We start from the raw sequence: 16,757 nt of genomic DNA on the forward strand, positions 1-16,757 counted from the left end.
AGGACAGCAACTGCTGATGTCGTTCTACCAAGGTGAACAAAATCAGAGATGCTGGGAAAAGAGGAAGGGAGGCCTCTGTGGTCATTATATCAGCAGAGAGCATCGTAACACCAAGTGAGAGGTGTGGTGTCGCTTCAGAATTTAGGACTGGATTTGGTGAGACAAGTTTACACACGGGGCCAGAGGATGGTTTGGTAGTTTGGGCGAGAGCACAGTCTTCATTGGGTTGTAATTCAGAGGGAAGTTTGCGGGCACCGATGCATAACTGTCAAGTAACTCTTTAGAAAGTTAGGAATCATTGAAAGGATACCATTCAAGCAATTTATTTTAGTTAATATAACTGGCAACAAGGGATCTGAAAGGGGTAGGAGGAGGAAAAGGAGGAGGAAGAGAAGAAAACTGTCATTCCCTTAAGATTTACCCACCTTGCTTGTCATTTCTAAGGCTTTTTTTTTGCAAGTCAAATAAGCAAGGACCATTTTTGACACAGTTGTCTGTGACTTTGAATACAGCTCAAATGTCTTCCAAAGAGAGAGAGAGAGAGAGAGAGAGAGAGAGAGAGAGAGAGAGAGAGAGAGAGAGAGAAGCCTCTGCTTATAAAAGGGAGGATTCACTGGGGAACACTAAAAGGGCTTCACTCAAATTTATTTGGTGTTCTGTTTGAAAAAAATTCAGCCATTTCAATAATGCAGAAAAGGAATCCACCCAAGTGAAGATATGCAAGTCTTTTACACTGGTTTATTTTTAAATGAATAAAAATATCGGCAAGAGCATATACACGTATGTTTCATTTTGGATCGAATTTTGTATTATTGTCATTTGAGACAGGCTTGTTGTATGGAAAAAAATTGTTTAGAGACTGATCATGCCACAACTTGGATGTCACTTCTAATTCAGCACCATGGAAGTATTGTGATTCGTTTGTTTTATTTTTTCTGTTTGCTTTTGATGAACAGAGGGTAGGAACATTGGAGAAAATGAAATTGTAGAACAATAAGGGATTAATATAAAAGGCCTCTGCTAAGACAGTTAGACTTTATCTGAGGGAAATTGGGAACCATGCAGAGTTTTAATTAGAGAAGTGACGTGAAGAATGTTCATGAGGTGAGCCGGGAACGGTGGCACATGCCTGCAATCCCAGCGGCTCTGGAGATTGAGGCAAGAGGATCACGAGTTCAAAGCCAGCCTCAGCAGTGGCAAGGCACTAAGCAACCCAGTGAGACCCTGTCTTTAAGTAAAATACAAAATAGGGCTAGGGATGGGGCTCAGTGGCTGAGTGCTCCTGAGTTCAATCCCCAGTACCAAAAAAAAAAAAATGTTCATGGTATAGATTCCCTGTGACTGTGTTTTGAACACCAAATTGAATAGGAGAAGAGAATTAGGAAGAAGAATAGGAGTAATTCAAGAAAATGTTAATGGTGATCTGAAGGAGGTAGGAGATAGTAGATTGATTAACAATCTGCAACAGAGGAAGCAATGATTTAGATTTGTGTTGTTTGAAGCAGTGTTTTTTTTCATACCTGGATTCTGAGAAGTGAATTGCCTTAGTCCAATTTCTATAACAAACTTCCAGAGGCCGGGAAATGCATGAAGAAAAGAGGTTTGGTCAGACTGGAGGTGCAAGAGCATGGTGCTGGCATATCTGTTCAGCTTCTGGTGAGGTCCACTTGCTATTCAACTCAGGGCAGAAAAGTGGAAAGGGGATGTGTGGGTGCTAAAGGGGTCAAGCATGCAGACTGGCTTTCCTTTTTAACAGCTCACTCTCACAGCCACCTATCCAGTTCCAAGAAAATGAGATTCACTCCCATGAGAAAAATGTTAATTTCTGTTAATGACCTAGTCACCTCCGGCCATTGCCAACACCTGAGTGTTGGTGGGGACCAGCAGTATTCAGACCAGAGCTGGTCTGGTTGGAAGAGTCATGAATGTCTCCCAGATTTCCTTCTCTCTCTTGCGTCTGGATGGAAAGTGGTGTTGCTCACTGAGTGAGAGAGCACAGGAGAAAGAGCAGTGGGCATTTTGTGGAATAAGACCATGGCTTTGGTTTTGGATTTGTCACTGTTGGGGAACTCATGGAATATCCACGTGAGCAGGCTTTGGAAATCTGAGACAGGAGCTCCAGGGCTGAATTGAATTTGAAGACAAGATTTTGGATATGTGTGTACAATGATGATACCTGAAGCCACGGGGGGGCACTGAGTACCCCAGGGAGCACTGCTCACCCCAGGGAGCACTAGAACAAGAAGAGTACAGGTGTGTGGAGAGAACCCTGGGGAACCTTGAGCTTTAACAATAGGCTTGGAAGAGAGGAAGGAAAGATCTGTTTCGAGCAAGAGGAGGCAGTGGTAATATGTTGTCAGAAAAGCCAAGGTGGCAGGGCATTGCAGAGGGAGGGGACAGGCTATAGTGTCAGGTCCCAGAGTTCAGTGGGAGCCAAAGTGGTGAATGGGACTCAGTGACTTGGAAAGCATTGAGGTCCATAGTTTCTACAGTTTTTTTTTTTTTTTTTTTGGAACAATGAGCATAGTATTGAATGGGAGGAGGCAGTCAAAACAAATGGTGAGGATAAATAATTTTTCTCTTTCTAAATCAGTTATGGGAATTTTACCTTAGCATAACATTGACTTTTTTTTCATTGAGAAGGAAATCATATAAGATTAGCTATTTTAAATTAAATGATTCAGTGCATTCACAATGGTGTGGAACCACCTCCTCTATCTAGTTCCAAACTATTTTAAATCACATAAAAAGGAGAATCCATAGCCTTTTAGCAGTTGCTCCCCATACCTCACTGCCCCAGGGCCTGGGAGCTATCAAGCTGTACTCTGTCTTTATGAATTTCCTATTCCAAATACACCATAAATACACCATATAGATGGAATCATGTAATCTGGTACATTCAGTATCTGATTTCCTTTACCTAACATAATATATTCAAGGTTCATTTATGTGGCATTTACCAGTACTTAATTATTTTTCACAATTGAATAATATTACTTCATATGGATATATAAAGGAATATTATGATTTGTTTATCCATCATTTATTGATGAGCATTGGCTGTTGTGAATATCATTCCCATGACCACACATGTCTGTTCATTTATTTGAGTGTCCTCATCCTGTGAGCGTATCTCTAGAACTGGAATTGATAGAACAAACCAGTTTTTCAGGACTACATTTTCATATACTGCTAGTGGAGAATCCACAGGAGGCATTGTGAATTGTACAAAAGTGACTTAAACAGTCTAAGCTCTTTGCCTACTTTATTATTCCCTTTCAGACAGGATTGGTGAAACCACCATGTGGTAATTAAGCAGCCCATCAAGAGATAAGGTGCAAATATATGCAAACATATATATATGTATATATTTGAATATATATTCACTCAGTATAGGCACATGTATATATATTTAAAGGAAGATGCGCTCATTAAAATTGAGTTTTTATTTTTATAAGAAGAAGCCATTGTAGATGAAGAATGGAATAAACTAAGTCATGTAGGAGATAGATGATGGGAATAAGGTTGAATGTCTCATAGTTTAATGTTTCTGAAGAAAAGAGTGCAAGTTGCCCTTTAGTTGTTACTAAGAAAAAGAGACAGAACAAGGAGGTGAACTGAGAGCACCCATGGCACTAGTTGAATAGCTAGCTGACTTTTAAAATTAAGGTAGTATTTTCCAAATCAACTTTTACTCATAGTCCCATAACCACTGACTCATCCATGTTTAATCTTATGGGCTGAATTTCTCCACTTAGACATCAGTGTAGATAAAAAGAGATTTGCATTCCATTTAGGACAATCTGGCTTCCTTGTGGCTCAGTTAAATAGTTCTTCACAAAATATAGATTAATGAATTCATAGAGAGGTAGCATAATTACATGTCCTGTGAAATTTTTGATGATTTACAGCAACACTGATGCTATGTCCTCAGAACCATCATTTTCCCCCTGAAGTCTTTCCTTTATAGGAATCGATTATGGAACTGAGATTCTGCAGGATGTGGCTCTGGGCTTTATTCTCTAAACACTGCCTTCAGTCTCCAGAGAGGGAATAATGTTTGTTTTGTCTGCTAAGTTTTTATTCATCTGGGCTCATTAAAGCCGTAACAACCACCTAGAGAAAGATCCATGGTAGGAATGTAGATGTGCTAACTCCAAAGTCAGGGTGCTAGTGGTAGGCTTAGGGTGCCTATGCCTGCAGGAAGTAGGACTCTGGTGGTGGGCTATGTGGGTTCCCCCAAGACAGGGAGTGTCTGTGCCTGACACACATTGACCATCCCTGAGCATGTCACAGTTCTCACAAAAAGATTCTGGGTGACTAATGATGAGAAATTAATTTCCTTATGCACAGTGTATCTGGGATAAGCTCATAGTTAATTAATGCTGGTTTGAGGAGGTCCATTGGATTCCACCTCACTTCATTTAAACGATCTCTATTCCATGTAGATGATCTCAGTAGATCAATCCCTCGGGCTGATGTATCTATTTCTGTTTGTGGCATGTGTTTGTTTCAGGCAGAGAAAGCTGATGGATTTGTGAACCTGCCCGATTTCACTGTGGAAAGAGCATCTGAATGCAAGAAAAAGCAGTAAGTTGTCTCTTGCCCTCCGCAAAACCCTGAGCTGGGATAATAACTGTTTTTAATGTCCACCAGGTGATGTGGTGATTTGGAAGTGAGTGAAGGCAATGCTCAGATGTCTGAGAATTTTGAGCATCATGAGTTGGCACCCTAGACACTCATAGAAATATTTAACCTCTTGCTTCCTGGCATTTCATTTTGTGGAGCAGATGGGTTTTCAAACCCCCATGAAGCCTTGGCAAAGAATGTCGTTGATAACTGAGTGTGCGATGGAGTGAAAAGTGTTCCCCCACCCGGGGCTGGCAAGGTCAAATGTCAAGGTTTTGACCTTGTAAAGAGAAGAACAGATGGTGAAGGAGTCTCACCGGATGACATTGAAGGCATCATGGTGGGCCAGAATCTCCTTGCTCATGTAGCACCCTGGAAGTGAACTCTCTGAGATATCTTAAACTTGGGATTGCACCCTGATGTAGTTTACGTCCCAGAGATTTGACAACTGGCAGAAACAGAGCAGTCCCCTGCTCACGGTGCTTGTCTTCTAAGGAGGGAACAGCCTAGAGAGTCTGTGTGACCCACCCAGGGCTCTGGGCAGAGCTGGCTCTGACTCTGGTCCCCAGCCTCTTAGTCAAGTGCCCTCCCATGAGAGCTCCTGATGTATTTGCTCTTTCCGTCTTTTTTCACCTCTCCTAGTCTGTCTTCTACCTTTGGCATCTTTTCCAGTTTTATCAGAAAGGGGCATTTCCTCGTTCATCTGTTACTAGTTGCAGTAATTTGTTGTTTTCTCATAAGAAATTAATAAACCAGTGTTGGCTCTAATTCTTTGACATTCTGGCCTAGCAGCGTGTTTCGTGATACATGTGGTGTGTTGATGCCTGTGGTTTTTGAGTGGGTCTTTTAAAAAAAAAACTGTCCTGTTCTGCAGGACTTGCGGTCTAAATGGTAAAGGGGAAACACTTTATTGTTTGTTATCTTCAATGTTTCATATGTCTTCTTTAAACCCAAATCCACTTCCCATGTTCCCTTTAATAATGAATGGTGCCTTAGATAAGCTTTCTGAGGACTTGTTGTGTGTGGAAGTTCCATATCTGATTATTTTCCTGTAAATAAAATGTTACTATAGATTTGATTGAATTTGAATCAATGGTTAATGTGAAGGCGTTGATATGAGTATTTGACACCTCTGTGAATCTAAATTCTAACTTACTGTATCCTTATCGTAAAGCAGTTAGCAAGTGGAAACAAAAGGTTATGCCCTTATGTTTTAAATGGAAACTAACACTAAGACGCAGCCTTGACATGGAAATTGACCATCAGCACCCTAACTAAAATAAGGACTAGTCAATAGGTATTTAATCGAATAATTTTTTTTGGTAAACTTATAAAGAAAGCAGTTATTTAAGATGACTGTTGTATTTGATTAGTATTTTATTTACTTACAGACCCACTGATAAATGCAAGTACTAATTCTTATATGTTTGTGCTTTTCCCTCCTCAAGTGCATTTAAGATCAACCATCCACAGATCAAGACCTTCTATTTTGCAGCTGAGAATTTGCAGGAAATGAACGTGTAAGTAGAAGAACTTGCTAAATCCAGTCCTTAATGGAACAGACTTGCCTTGGCCAGGCCTTGGAATTTGTAGCCTATGTTTGTATTAATTATTATTTTATTTCTTTATGTTATTTAAGAATTAATTTCCTTAGCAGTCATGAAGTCTTCTTGCTGACTTCTATGTTCAGAAGCATTTTGAAGAACCACACATATCCGAATGGCTACTTTAGGGAAGAAGTGGTAAGATTGTTCTGAGGGCACCACTAGGTTGAGGAAAGAGTAGACGGAAGTCATGGTGAGAACATATTAAAATGAGAATCAGCATTACAAGGAGAAAAACTTAAAGGTATTTTGTGACTGATTTTGTAGCTTTCCACATGTAAAACTCTCTCTCTACTGCATTTAATATGTGCTGTGTGAATACCATGGTGATTCACGATTTATCACTTCTTCATGCATCATTCTGAACATTTTGTAAAATGTCCTTGCTGAGAGCGTCTATCATTTAAAAATTTTACATCCAGAGCTTCATTTCCTGTTTGCTCTGTTTAAATAAGTGCGCTTTAAGGCCCTCTGTCCCCTCCTGGTTTAGATCAAGGCACATGACGATGGCTGCTGTTTGAATGAGGTTGTATCTCAGGGGCTGACTTGAGGTGTTCCATTTAATTTTAGCCTTCTTCCCATAATTCCCAGTGTCTCTTATTACCTTCACCTCACCAATTAAAATATGTTTATGAAGCACAACACTGTGTGCCCCACGGTAGCAGATGATGGGTGGTAGCCATAAACACACACTCAGCTCCTCCATTCATAGAGCTTATGCTGAAAACCTATTTTATTTGTACCTAATAAAATCCTTACTTATCTGTATCTTATGGACTTTTTCTTTGCTGTCTCATCTTAGAAACTTAAAGAAAATAATATCTAGCTTTCATCTCCCCCTCCCCACCCTCAGACACACACGTCTCTCTTTATAGCCCTGTCTAGCTAGGAGCATTGGTGTTTGCCCCCTACTCTTACCTCCCTGCCGTGTCCCTTCAGATGAGGGCACGATGACTCGCAGGTAGTTGGGAAATCCTGTGTTAGGCATAATGAGGCACGGCTTTGACAACTGTCTTCCAAATATGTCCTTGGCCAACTTAGTTAAGGACAAAAGTTTCTCCCCTTTTTGATTTTAGCTTTTTTTCCATGGTCTTTTTCAAACATCTGAGAAAAATTATGAGCAGATACACAAAAGGAGAGGAAATTTAGCATTTCACAAAGTTCTATCCTTATCTTTTCATTTGTACTTTGAGCCGGTCCTTTGGCTACGCAGCCCTTGTTCTGTAAGGTATTGGTCAAGGCACAAGGTCCAGCCTGAGGTGCTTGGTACCCTGTGATGGTGAGTGCCAGTCTTGCCGAGCCACCAATGAACTCTCAGTGGTCTTTACTGGCCGTGAGACTGTGCTGCCTGCCACCCACTCACAGTGGCCTCCTGCTGTCCTTGACTTCTCCCCTCTGTAGGTGTAGACCCTTCCCTCTCGCCATCTTTTCCACCCATCCTGGGTCTGATTCTCTCAGGGTACTTCTGTTTTCCCCCGTAAGGTGTCAGTGAGACTGAGCTTCTCAGAGAAACAATCCCTTCTGAATGTTTTGTCAGCTACTGAATTTTTCCTCCAAACCAGTCAAATACATTCTTCAACTAATAAGAGGCAAGACCCTTAGTGCCTTTACTCTGTCCATCAGATTTCAGATTATAATTAGCTCTTTGAATCACATATCAGAGTTATTTAGCCTCCTGCCTCCCTACCCCACCAACTATCTGACTTTCCTGTACATATCCATTTGGTCTTCTATGTTTTTATGCTCCATTTGCAGATATTTCTTGAATGGCAACTCATTTATATGCATAGTAGCTGTAGATGTGTACATAGACTCAGTGTATTGGCTGTTACATCAAAACTTGTCACAGTTATCAAGCCAAGGTCTTACTGCTCATCTATGTTGTGAAGAGCTGTTATTTTTCTTGAAAATTTGTTAGTGTTCCTCTTTCTAACTTACAAGCAAGATATACATTGAAATTTGAAATTAGGGTGACTTGATTCCCTGTTTTTGAATCTCTGTAGTGACATTTATGCATGAAAATTACTCATCTGGTCACTCACGGGTACATGGCCTTTTTTATCTATGCCTGACTATATCAGGATTTCTTTATATGTAATGAGTATATGTAAGTAAAGTATGAATATTATTATGGAATTGTATTATTCTGAAGATGATTTTTTTTAATAGCCAATAATGCAGAATCTCTAGGCTACCAAGTTAACTTTTTTCTACCACCTGAAGATCTTCTCTTCTTTTGACGTAGTCTGTTTACACCAGTTCATAATGTTTCTGGTGAGATGCAGAGGTGTGAGGGAGAGAGGAGGTGGCATGGCCGAGATGGGCTCTGGTGCAGATGTTCATCTCCTGGGTAACTGTATTTCTGGGTAGTGACATTTCGCTCAAGGGTGATGAAAAGAAAGGCAATTAAGTTTAATAGAAACTTCTCATGTTCTGCAGCGACCCTCAATTTACAAGTACTGGGTAAGTAATTAAGGGTAATGAAAGAGCTGGTTTCTAGGCAAAGACAGGAGATTGATGCTTTCTAGATGGTATTTGTGGGAAGAACGCTCTTGTTTTTCACATCTTCATTTGTGTAAGTATAAGTCCCTTTTGCATCTATTTAGCCACAGAAGTTTTTGTACTACCATAAGGTTCTAGAAAGACAACTCACTCGGGTTCTGAACAATCACTAATCATTGCAGCAGCTAACTAATGGTGGCAAGGAAAAGTGCATGAAGTTTTGGGTGAATGTGGAAAGGAATCTTTAGTCAATACTCTTCCACTTAGCAATATTTTTCATGTTTTGGAAAGAGGTTTAGAAATGCATTCTCTTATTTCAGGTATCCTCATTTCAAAACTATTTTCTTTTCACTTTTTTTTAAAAAATTTTGTCTATTTCATTTTTAGATCCTTTTTTGAGGGAGGCAACAAATGGTTGTTATAGCATTTTAAAAAGTGAACCATGAAATTTATTGTGTTTTTCCTCATCAAGTTTTTAAGATGTTGGGTTGGGATTGTGGCTCAGAGGTAGAGCGCTCACCTAGCATGGGCGGGACTGGGGTTTGATCCTCAGCATCACATAAAAATAAATGCATTGTGTTGTGTCCATCTACACCAAAAAATAAATTTAAAAAAGTTTTTAAAATGTAATCTTTAATAGTAACTACTATTACTTGTACTTAACTAATACATAAAACATTCTTGTAAAAAAAAATCAAACAATGCAGAAATAGGAAAAATGAGAGACTGCCCATATTCTTATTTTACCTTCCAACTCACCTTCTCTGCCTGGGGTTAACCACTTTTAATAACATGATGTATATCCTTCCTGACACTTTTCTATCATAGCAATTCATGCACTTACACAAATATATAATTTAAAAAATACATTAGAACAGCTAAACATATTTGATACTTGGTCTTTTCAATGAATCATATGTTGGGATTTTCCAGGTTACTATACGCTATCCCCTTAGTCTTTTAGTGGCTTCATTATAACATGGTGTCAGTAAAATCAATGTCATAATTTATGTATCCATTTTATTTTTAGTGGACAATTATATTGAATCAGTGTTTTTCTCTTTCTGCTATTATAAGCCTCAATGGCAGTTAACATTTTCCCATGTTTCTGTACATGAAGATATGTTTAAAGGTATAAAATAGACATTTATAATTTAATTTTTGGACAAAAGAGTGGATATTTAAAATTTGAATAATAACATCAAATTGCCTACTCAAAATCGGCTGTATTGATTTTCATGTTTAATCCAACAATGGATGAGAATGTCCATTGTTCCATTTTCTCCTAAGCACTAGAAATCAATATTTTTTCTTTTTTTTAAATTTTATTTCTTAGTTGTAGTTGGACACAATATCATATCTTTATTTTATTTATTTTTATGTGGTGCTGAGGATCAAACCCAGGGCCTCACATGTGCTAGGTGAGTGCTTTCCCGTGGGCCACAACCCCAGCCCTAGAAATCAACATTTTTTAACTTTTCCAATCCAGTAGTGAGTATATTTTCCTGTGTTTAGCTATGCATTTTCTAAAATACTCTTGAGGCTGGATAACTTTTCCATTTATGTATTGAGTTTTTTTTTTTTTCCTGTGATGTTTTCTGTTCGTTTGCTTTGCATAGTTCTTTACTGGGATTTGATCAACATTTGGGGGTTTCTGTGACAGGGCTCTGATATTGGTCCAGTCTTGGTCATTTTGTGCTCATCTTTTTTCTTGTAGAATCTCCTATTTTATATATTTTGAAAGTTAAATTTTTTATTTTTTTCTGTTAAAAAAATAATGAATATAGTCAGGTCATTGCTGGCTGATGATCAGGTAAGGATTTCTAAATAGTTGACAGTTATGGGTCAGAGTGTGCAATCTGTGGACCACGGTGTGAGTGCAGGGTGCTGAATGAGGCATGAGGCGTTGTAGGACTAAAAGCAATGAAAGTGAACATGAATCCAGAGATATAGAGCACTGTTGATGTTATTTTATTCATATTGATTGACTTAGGTCACTGTGAAATGATCATTTCTCAAAAAAAAAATAGAATACACAGTATGATATTTTAAAACACACAGAAAAGTAGAAATAAATTACCTAGATAGTCCTGCCTTCAAACCACATTTTACCTTTAAGCATAACACTACATAACTAGGAATATATGAAATAGACCCATTGTGTCTCTTATCTTTTAAAATTCGTGTTTTAAAGTGAATTCATAGCAAAAATCTTAAGAAAAACTACTATGGCCTCAAGTTATAAACCAAATATGAGCTCCTTAGGGTTTGCCTAGTAGTACTATTTTTGTTATTGAAGTTTAATTGGACTTCATTGTCAATAAGATGAGAAATCAATAGAATAGAGAAGATGGTCAATTTTTATTTTACATAAAATTTTTCAAGGAATAGATTTCCCCAGTTTAGAAATAACTTTCAGTCTTGGGGGCAGATCTTTTACTGATTGATGTGGTAATCTTTCTGATTTTAAATCGATGGTCTTTATATTTTCTAAAATAAATTGACATTATTAAAAGTGATAGAGATATAGCTTTAGTGAACAAGTTACTACATTCAGTGGTAAATTTTTTGATGGTTACTGAAATTTTCAAGGGCATAATTATAAAAGGTATATTTGTTTATGTATTTAGAGTACCAGATTTAGCTGCCTGCCTTAACCAACTGGACGTTGGCCAGCTTGCTTATCTCACAGAGCATACCCTGAAAGGAAAGTATAAAACTAGAGGCCTTATTTTATTTTATTTTATTTTTTTTTTTTTGGTACTGGGAATTGAACCCAGAGGTGCTTAACCACCGAGCCACATCCCCAGCCTTTTTTATATTTTATTCAGTGGCAGGACCTCGCGGTGTTGCTTAGTGTCTTGCGAAGTTACTGAGGCTAGCCTTGAACTTGTTGTCCTCCTGCCTCAGCCTCCCGAACTGCTGGGCATGCACCATGATGTTCAGCAGAGGCCTTCTGTTTTGATGCCCTAAACTCATGCTGATTCTTGAAATGTTCAGGCTGACAGTTGAATTAGGATTGACTTTCATGATGGAGTCTGGCACCCACCCTCAGATGGTCCAAGGGGAAGGTGTGAGGGAAGGGGGCCAATCTCTTTGGTCTAACATTTACTTTCTACTTGAATCCTAGGTGGTTAAATAAACTTGGAATAGCTGTGGTCCATCTTGAATCCACTACAAAGGACGAAGGTATATTCCATTCTAAAGTTCTGAAAAAGTAGCCAGAAAATTAGACTAAGATGAGAAAAACAATATCAAATTCTATATATAGTCTGATCCTGAGGAAGCAGTTTGGCATTTGAAATGATCTGAGTGTAGAGACAGACACATTCACACAGACTTCACCAACAGAGACGAGAGCTTCCCAGGCCGGCTCTGAATGATTTCACACTTCACCCACACTTGAGCAGCTGTAGGCTTCACTGATATCTCAGGCAATTGCCAATGCAAATGTTTTATTGCTCTACTTAACTGAATTCTTACTCATACCCGTGAACTTGTCATGATCTAGGCAGATAACTTTCATCCCACTGTTTCCTCTCTGATATTTTCACATTTCCGCCAGGTGTGTGCTGAGAGTGATTACCCCAAGATTGTACTGGGAACCTGAAGGTCAGATTGGGACACAGGCCATATTTTTAGCATGCTCTGTAGCTCTCAGGGTTCAGAAGCTGCAGGAGTCTAATTCTTCCTGATGTAATTACTCCTTGCTGTGAAGAAGAGGGCAGCTTTGCGGGCTGCCAGGGCCACTGAACTGAGACTGTCCCTGAAATGCTCAAACCACATCCAGAGTCAATTCTAGACTGAGGAATTGGAAATAGGGAGTTTTGTTTTTTTGATAACAAATTTGTACAATCTTAAATTTAGAAAGGGAACAGTGGCAAATGACTTAAAGCCATGAAGGAGTCCAATACGATCTCGTCAAATAAGATCTTGTCCCCCAAACTTTCAAAAGCTTCATTTTCAGTGTGCCTTGGGGGTCTCTATATATCCGGTTCTCCCCACTGACTTGGCCTCTTGGTCCCTTCCCTGTTGGCCCACTCCTGATGGCTTGGGTGCCCAGCCAGCGTCAGCTCACTCAATTCATGACGTTTCCTATCAACAAACATTTCCCCATTGACCTTCTTCTTAGTGTATCAATTCTTTCTTTGAGGAGTTCTTCTATTTTCCCTGAACTCTGGTTGGTCCTCTTCATGCGTGTGGGATGTTCTTGGAGAGCAGAAACCCAGAGGGGCCATTTGTTTCTCCATCTTCAGTAATTCCTTTGTACCAAGTATTCCACTAGATTTGTTTTTTTCTGAATTGGATTGAAATTGCAATAGCTAGATGGAGAAAAACCTATGCTCATACATTATGGAATAAATGATGGCAGCATTTAAACATGAAGTGTTTTCGTTTTTGTTACAGAATGCTACAGTGAAAGTGAGCAGGAGGATCCTGATGTAGCCGCGGAGACTCCGCCCCCTCCTTACTCTGCCACTTCCTCTCCTTTGGTAGGTGCGGACGTCAGTGGTCTGTTGGTCAGTCTTTCCTTCAAGTAGGTAGAAACTACTTTGCCTGATACAATTTTTTGAACAGGCTGAATTAAGGTATCTGCCAAAGAGCAAGTCGGTTCTCAAGGTGCTGACTCTGAGCCTTTTCTATAGCTACTCACTGATCTAACAAACACGGTGCATCTGTGCAGGACGCACAGAAGTATCCTGCTCACAGGATTCATGGAAGTGCAAAGGGTGTCGAAGTAGTAATTCAATACTTGGAAAGACTTGCTTTGCAATGTTTTTTAATACCCTGTTTGTCCTCAGAAAGAATTTAAAGCACCTTACCTAGGTGCCTGTAATATAAGAATGCAAAATGAATTTAAAGAGGATAAAAAATAGCATAAAAAGAAAAGTAGAGTCAGAAAAATAGGAAGTCAAGAGTGGGGTTATTGCATTAAGATTGTGTGTGGAATAATTTTGTGATTCAGTAGAGAACAATCCAAATTTGATTCTAGGCTTTGTGTGTGTTGGTATTATTTACAGGTAGTAAGACTAGAGAATTGCTTCATATTTGGATGGATGATCCCTAGAGAGGGTCAGAGAAGGATTACTGTGGAAGTAGATATAAGTTTTTTATTTATTTGATTAATTTGCTTTTTTCCTGTATGTGTGTGGTTCAACCCAGGTCCTCATGCATGCTATGCACAAGATCTACCATTGAGCTACAGCCTCAGTAGGCTTTTTTTTTTTTTTAATATCTTCTATGTACTAGGACTTATGTAAATGACCTAAATATATGATAATTTAATCTTCTAACAACTTTGAGAAGTAGCATTATTTAATTTGCATTTTACTGATGACTGATGGCATCATTATGTGTTTAATACTGTTAAAATGACATCTTTTATGTTTATTGGCCATTTGGATTTTCTCTTTTGCAAAGTGTCTGTTAAGCCTCTGGGTATTTTAAGTTGCTGCCTGTTCCTCTTTTTATATTTAATTTATAGCATTTCTTAATTTATTATTATATGTATTAGTATTAATATACTAGTCATGTGCATTATATGCAAATAAAATATATATTTGTCAGCTAAAAGTGATCAAATTTCACTTGTTAACTCTTTAAACTCTTTCATACTTTCTTTTTATAAACAGATGTTCTTTACAATAATGTGCCAGATTTATCCATTGCTTCCATTTGGTTGATGAAATTTTTTCCTGGATTAAGAAATGTTTTCTTCTGCTGAGGCCATGAGGAAGTAGATGTCACTGTCCTATGGTTAGGAAACAGGTTCAGAGGTGTTGAGTGGCAGGGCCAGACCCGCAGCGGACAGCGCCTGTCGGGGAATTGAGGCTATTCTGGCTGGGGAGTGTGTGCTCTTTCCCCTGTCTGTTGTGCTTTTCCATCCACAGAGCCAAAGCTCATGGAGAGCCTGTTTGGTAACAGATAAATGAAGGGATGCTTATGAGAGCAGTGAACCAGGCTGTTAAATTTTAAAGATTCTTTAGAATTTTCTGAGTCATCCATCAAATGTTATTTCCTACTATCTTCTAAGTTGATCAGTTTTTGACATTCCATTAAGGCTAACATTTTCTTAAGAAATATATTGGAAAATAGTCAGATAAATGTTGAATAATCAGATTTTTTTTCCACTTAGTAACAGAATGTTCCTCCTGCTCACATATTTTCCAGGCAGATTTTGTTTTTGTTTTCTCTTGTTTTGAAAAACAGACAAGCAAGGCACTTAGTTAAAATAACATTGAGCTTTTTAAAATGTAAATGGATGAAGTTCTAAGAAATCCTGGTAACTTTTATCTAGTGCATGAAACTAGGTATTGTTTGGCTGGAAATTATATAGGTTAGCCATGAATTGGATATACAAGCCTAGGGTGAAAAATAATTTTTTTCTACGTTCTTGCTTTAGAAAATATTTTGGGTAATGGATTTTCATTTCATGATGATGAACTCAACTATTATTAATATTAAATAATTGATATTATTAAATATTATTATTGAAAACCATCTCAAAAAAATTTAAGTCTTGAAAAGAATCAGTTCAATGTACATCCATTCTAATAGTTGTAAAGAAAAGCAGTGAAACTTGAACACCAAACCCGTTTGGGCTTCTGCTCCAAATGGGATGAATGACCTTCCACAAGGGAATGAAGACATTTAGGGATCCTCCTGTCATGAAGAGGAGGTTTGGTTCATGTTCCTTCACTGTGAGCAGGCTTTATAGGATTGAGAGTGGGAAGGATGCTGTTTATCCTCAAAGGAACTAGAAATGGGTTATTTTTTCCACAGACTTATTAAAAGACTCAAAATAGATAGGGGCTGGGTGCGGTGGTGCACACCTCTAATCCCAGCAGCTTGGGATGCTGAGGTAGGAGGATCACAAGTTCAAAGCCAGCCTCAGCATTGGTGAGGCACTAAAGTCAGTGAGACCCTGTCTCTAAATAAAGTGCAAAAAATAGAGCTGGGGATGTGGCTCAGTGGGGGAGTGCCCCTGAATTTAATCCTGGGTTCCGCACCCCCCAACAAAAACAAAAAAAAAACCCCAAAAAATAGATGGGCATCTGTAAGTTACACTTTAAAAGATTATTTGTAGAAATAGTTTTCCAGGATTCCTTGAAATTTATAAGAGAGCAAGAAAAGCTTCATTCACGTTATAAGCCTGATTTTCTAAGTTACAAAGTGATTTAAGAGCTATAAGCATCATGAAAAATCTCTTCCATGTGTTTTCTTAATTTTTAAAAAGTGTTATCTGATAAACTTCTCTGTCCTTTTCTGCTCATTCATTCATTTAAGAGGGGTTCCTGGAGTATTGTGGACCCCTCTTCTTGCTACTTGGGGCACATCAGCGAATAAAGCAGGTAATGGTTCACATTCTGCATGGAGCCACACTCCATGGAAGGAGATGTATTGTCAACAGTCAACCTATGAAGTAAACTTGTGCACTATCAGTGGCACTGGAGAGGGAGAGTGAGGAGATTGGGAATCCTGGGGGGTAGAGATTGGGTTGTGACAATGGACAGGTGTCCAGGATGTCCCCATTGAGAGCTTAGATCGGAGCAGAAATCTTGAAAGGCACTTTGGGAATTGGCTGAGGGGCTATGTGGGGAAGGAGTTTCCCTAGCAACTATGTCAGAACCTAGGTCTCTCGGTACAAAGTAATGCAAGGAGGCTAGTGTGGCAGGAACAGGGTAAACCAGGAGGAGAATGGCAGGAGGCCAGGTCAGGGGGTGGAAGCAGCCACACTGTAGGGGGCCTGTGGGCTAGTGAAGGGCTTCCATGTTCTGTTGGAGTTGTTTAGGGAGCCTTTGGAGGGTGTGAGAGTAGAGGATGTGATAATTTCCATTTTAAAAGGACGCGGGGAGGGTGTGTAATAATCTACAGTGAAAGATGGCAGTGATTTCCATGGGGGGGTGGGTAGTGGGGGGGGTTGCGAAAGGAATGGTTGGATTTTGACTGTATTTGGAAGTTTGAACATCAATAGGTGGGTCAAATATGAGAGAAGCAGGGATGAATAATTACAATCTCAGC

At 39.0% G+C, this 16,757-nt stretch overlaps 1 protein-coding gene across 1 annotated transcript in view; it reads left to right on the forward strand.

Moving 5' to 3' along the window:
- Ipcef1 (interaction protein for cytohesin exchange factors 1) overlaps nt 1-16,757 on the forward strand; it is a 65,724-nt gene that overhangs the window by 16,318 nt on the left and 32,649 nt on the right. The window contains exons 2-5 of the mRNA XM_076858107.2: nt 4,517-4,590; nt 6,078-6,149; nt 11,866-11,924; nt 13,143-13,228. Of these exons, the coding sequence (XP_076714222.2) occupies nt 4,517-4,590; nt 6,078-6,149; nt 11,866-11,924; nt 13,143-13,228 (291 nt within the window). The remainder of the gene's footprint in view (nt 1-4,516; nt 4,591-6,077; nt 6,150-11,865; nt 11,925-13,142; nt 13,229-16,757) is intronic.

Source organism: Callospermophilus lateralis, chromosome 6 (genome assembly GCF_048772815.1).
Source record: "Callospermophilus lateralis isolate mCalLat2 chromosome 6, mCalLat2.hap1, whole genome shotgun sequence".
Classification (NCBI taxonomy): domain Eukaryota; kingdom Metazoa; phylum Chordata; class Mammalia; order Rodentia; family Sciuridae; genus Callospermophilus; species Callospermophilus lateralis.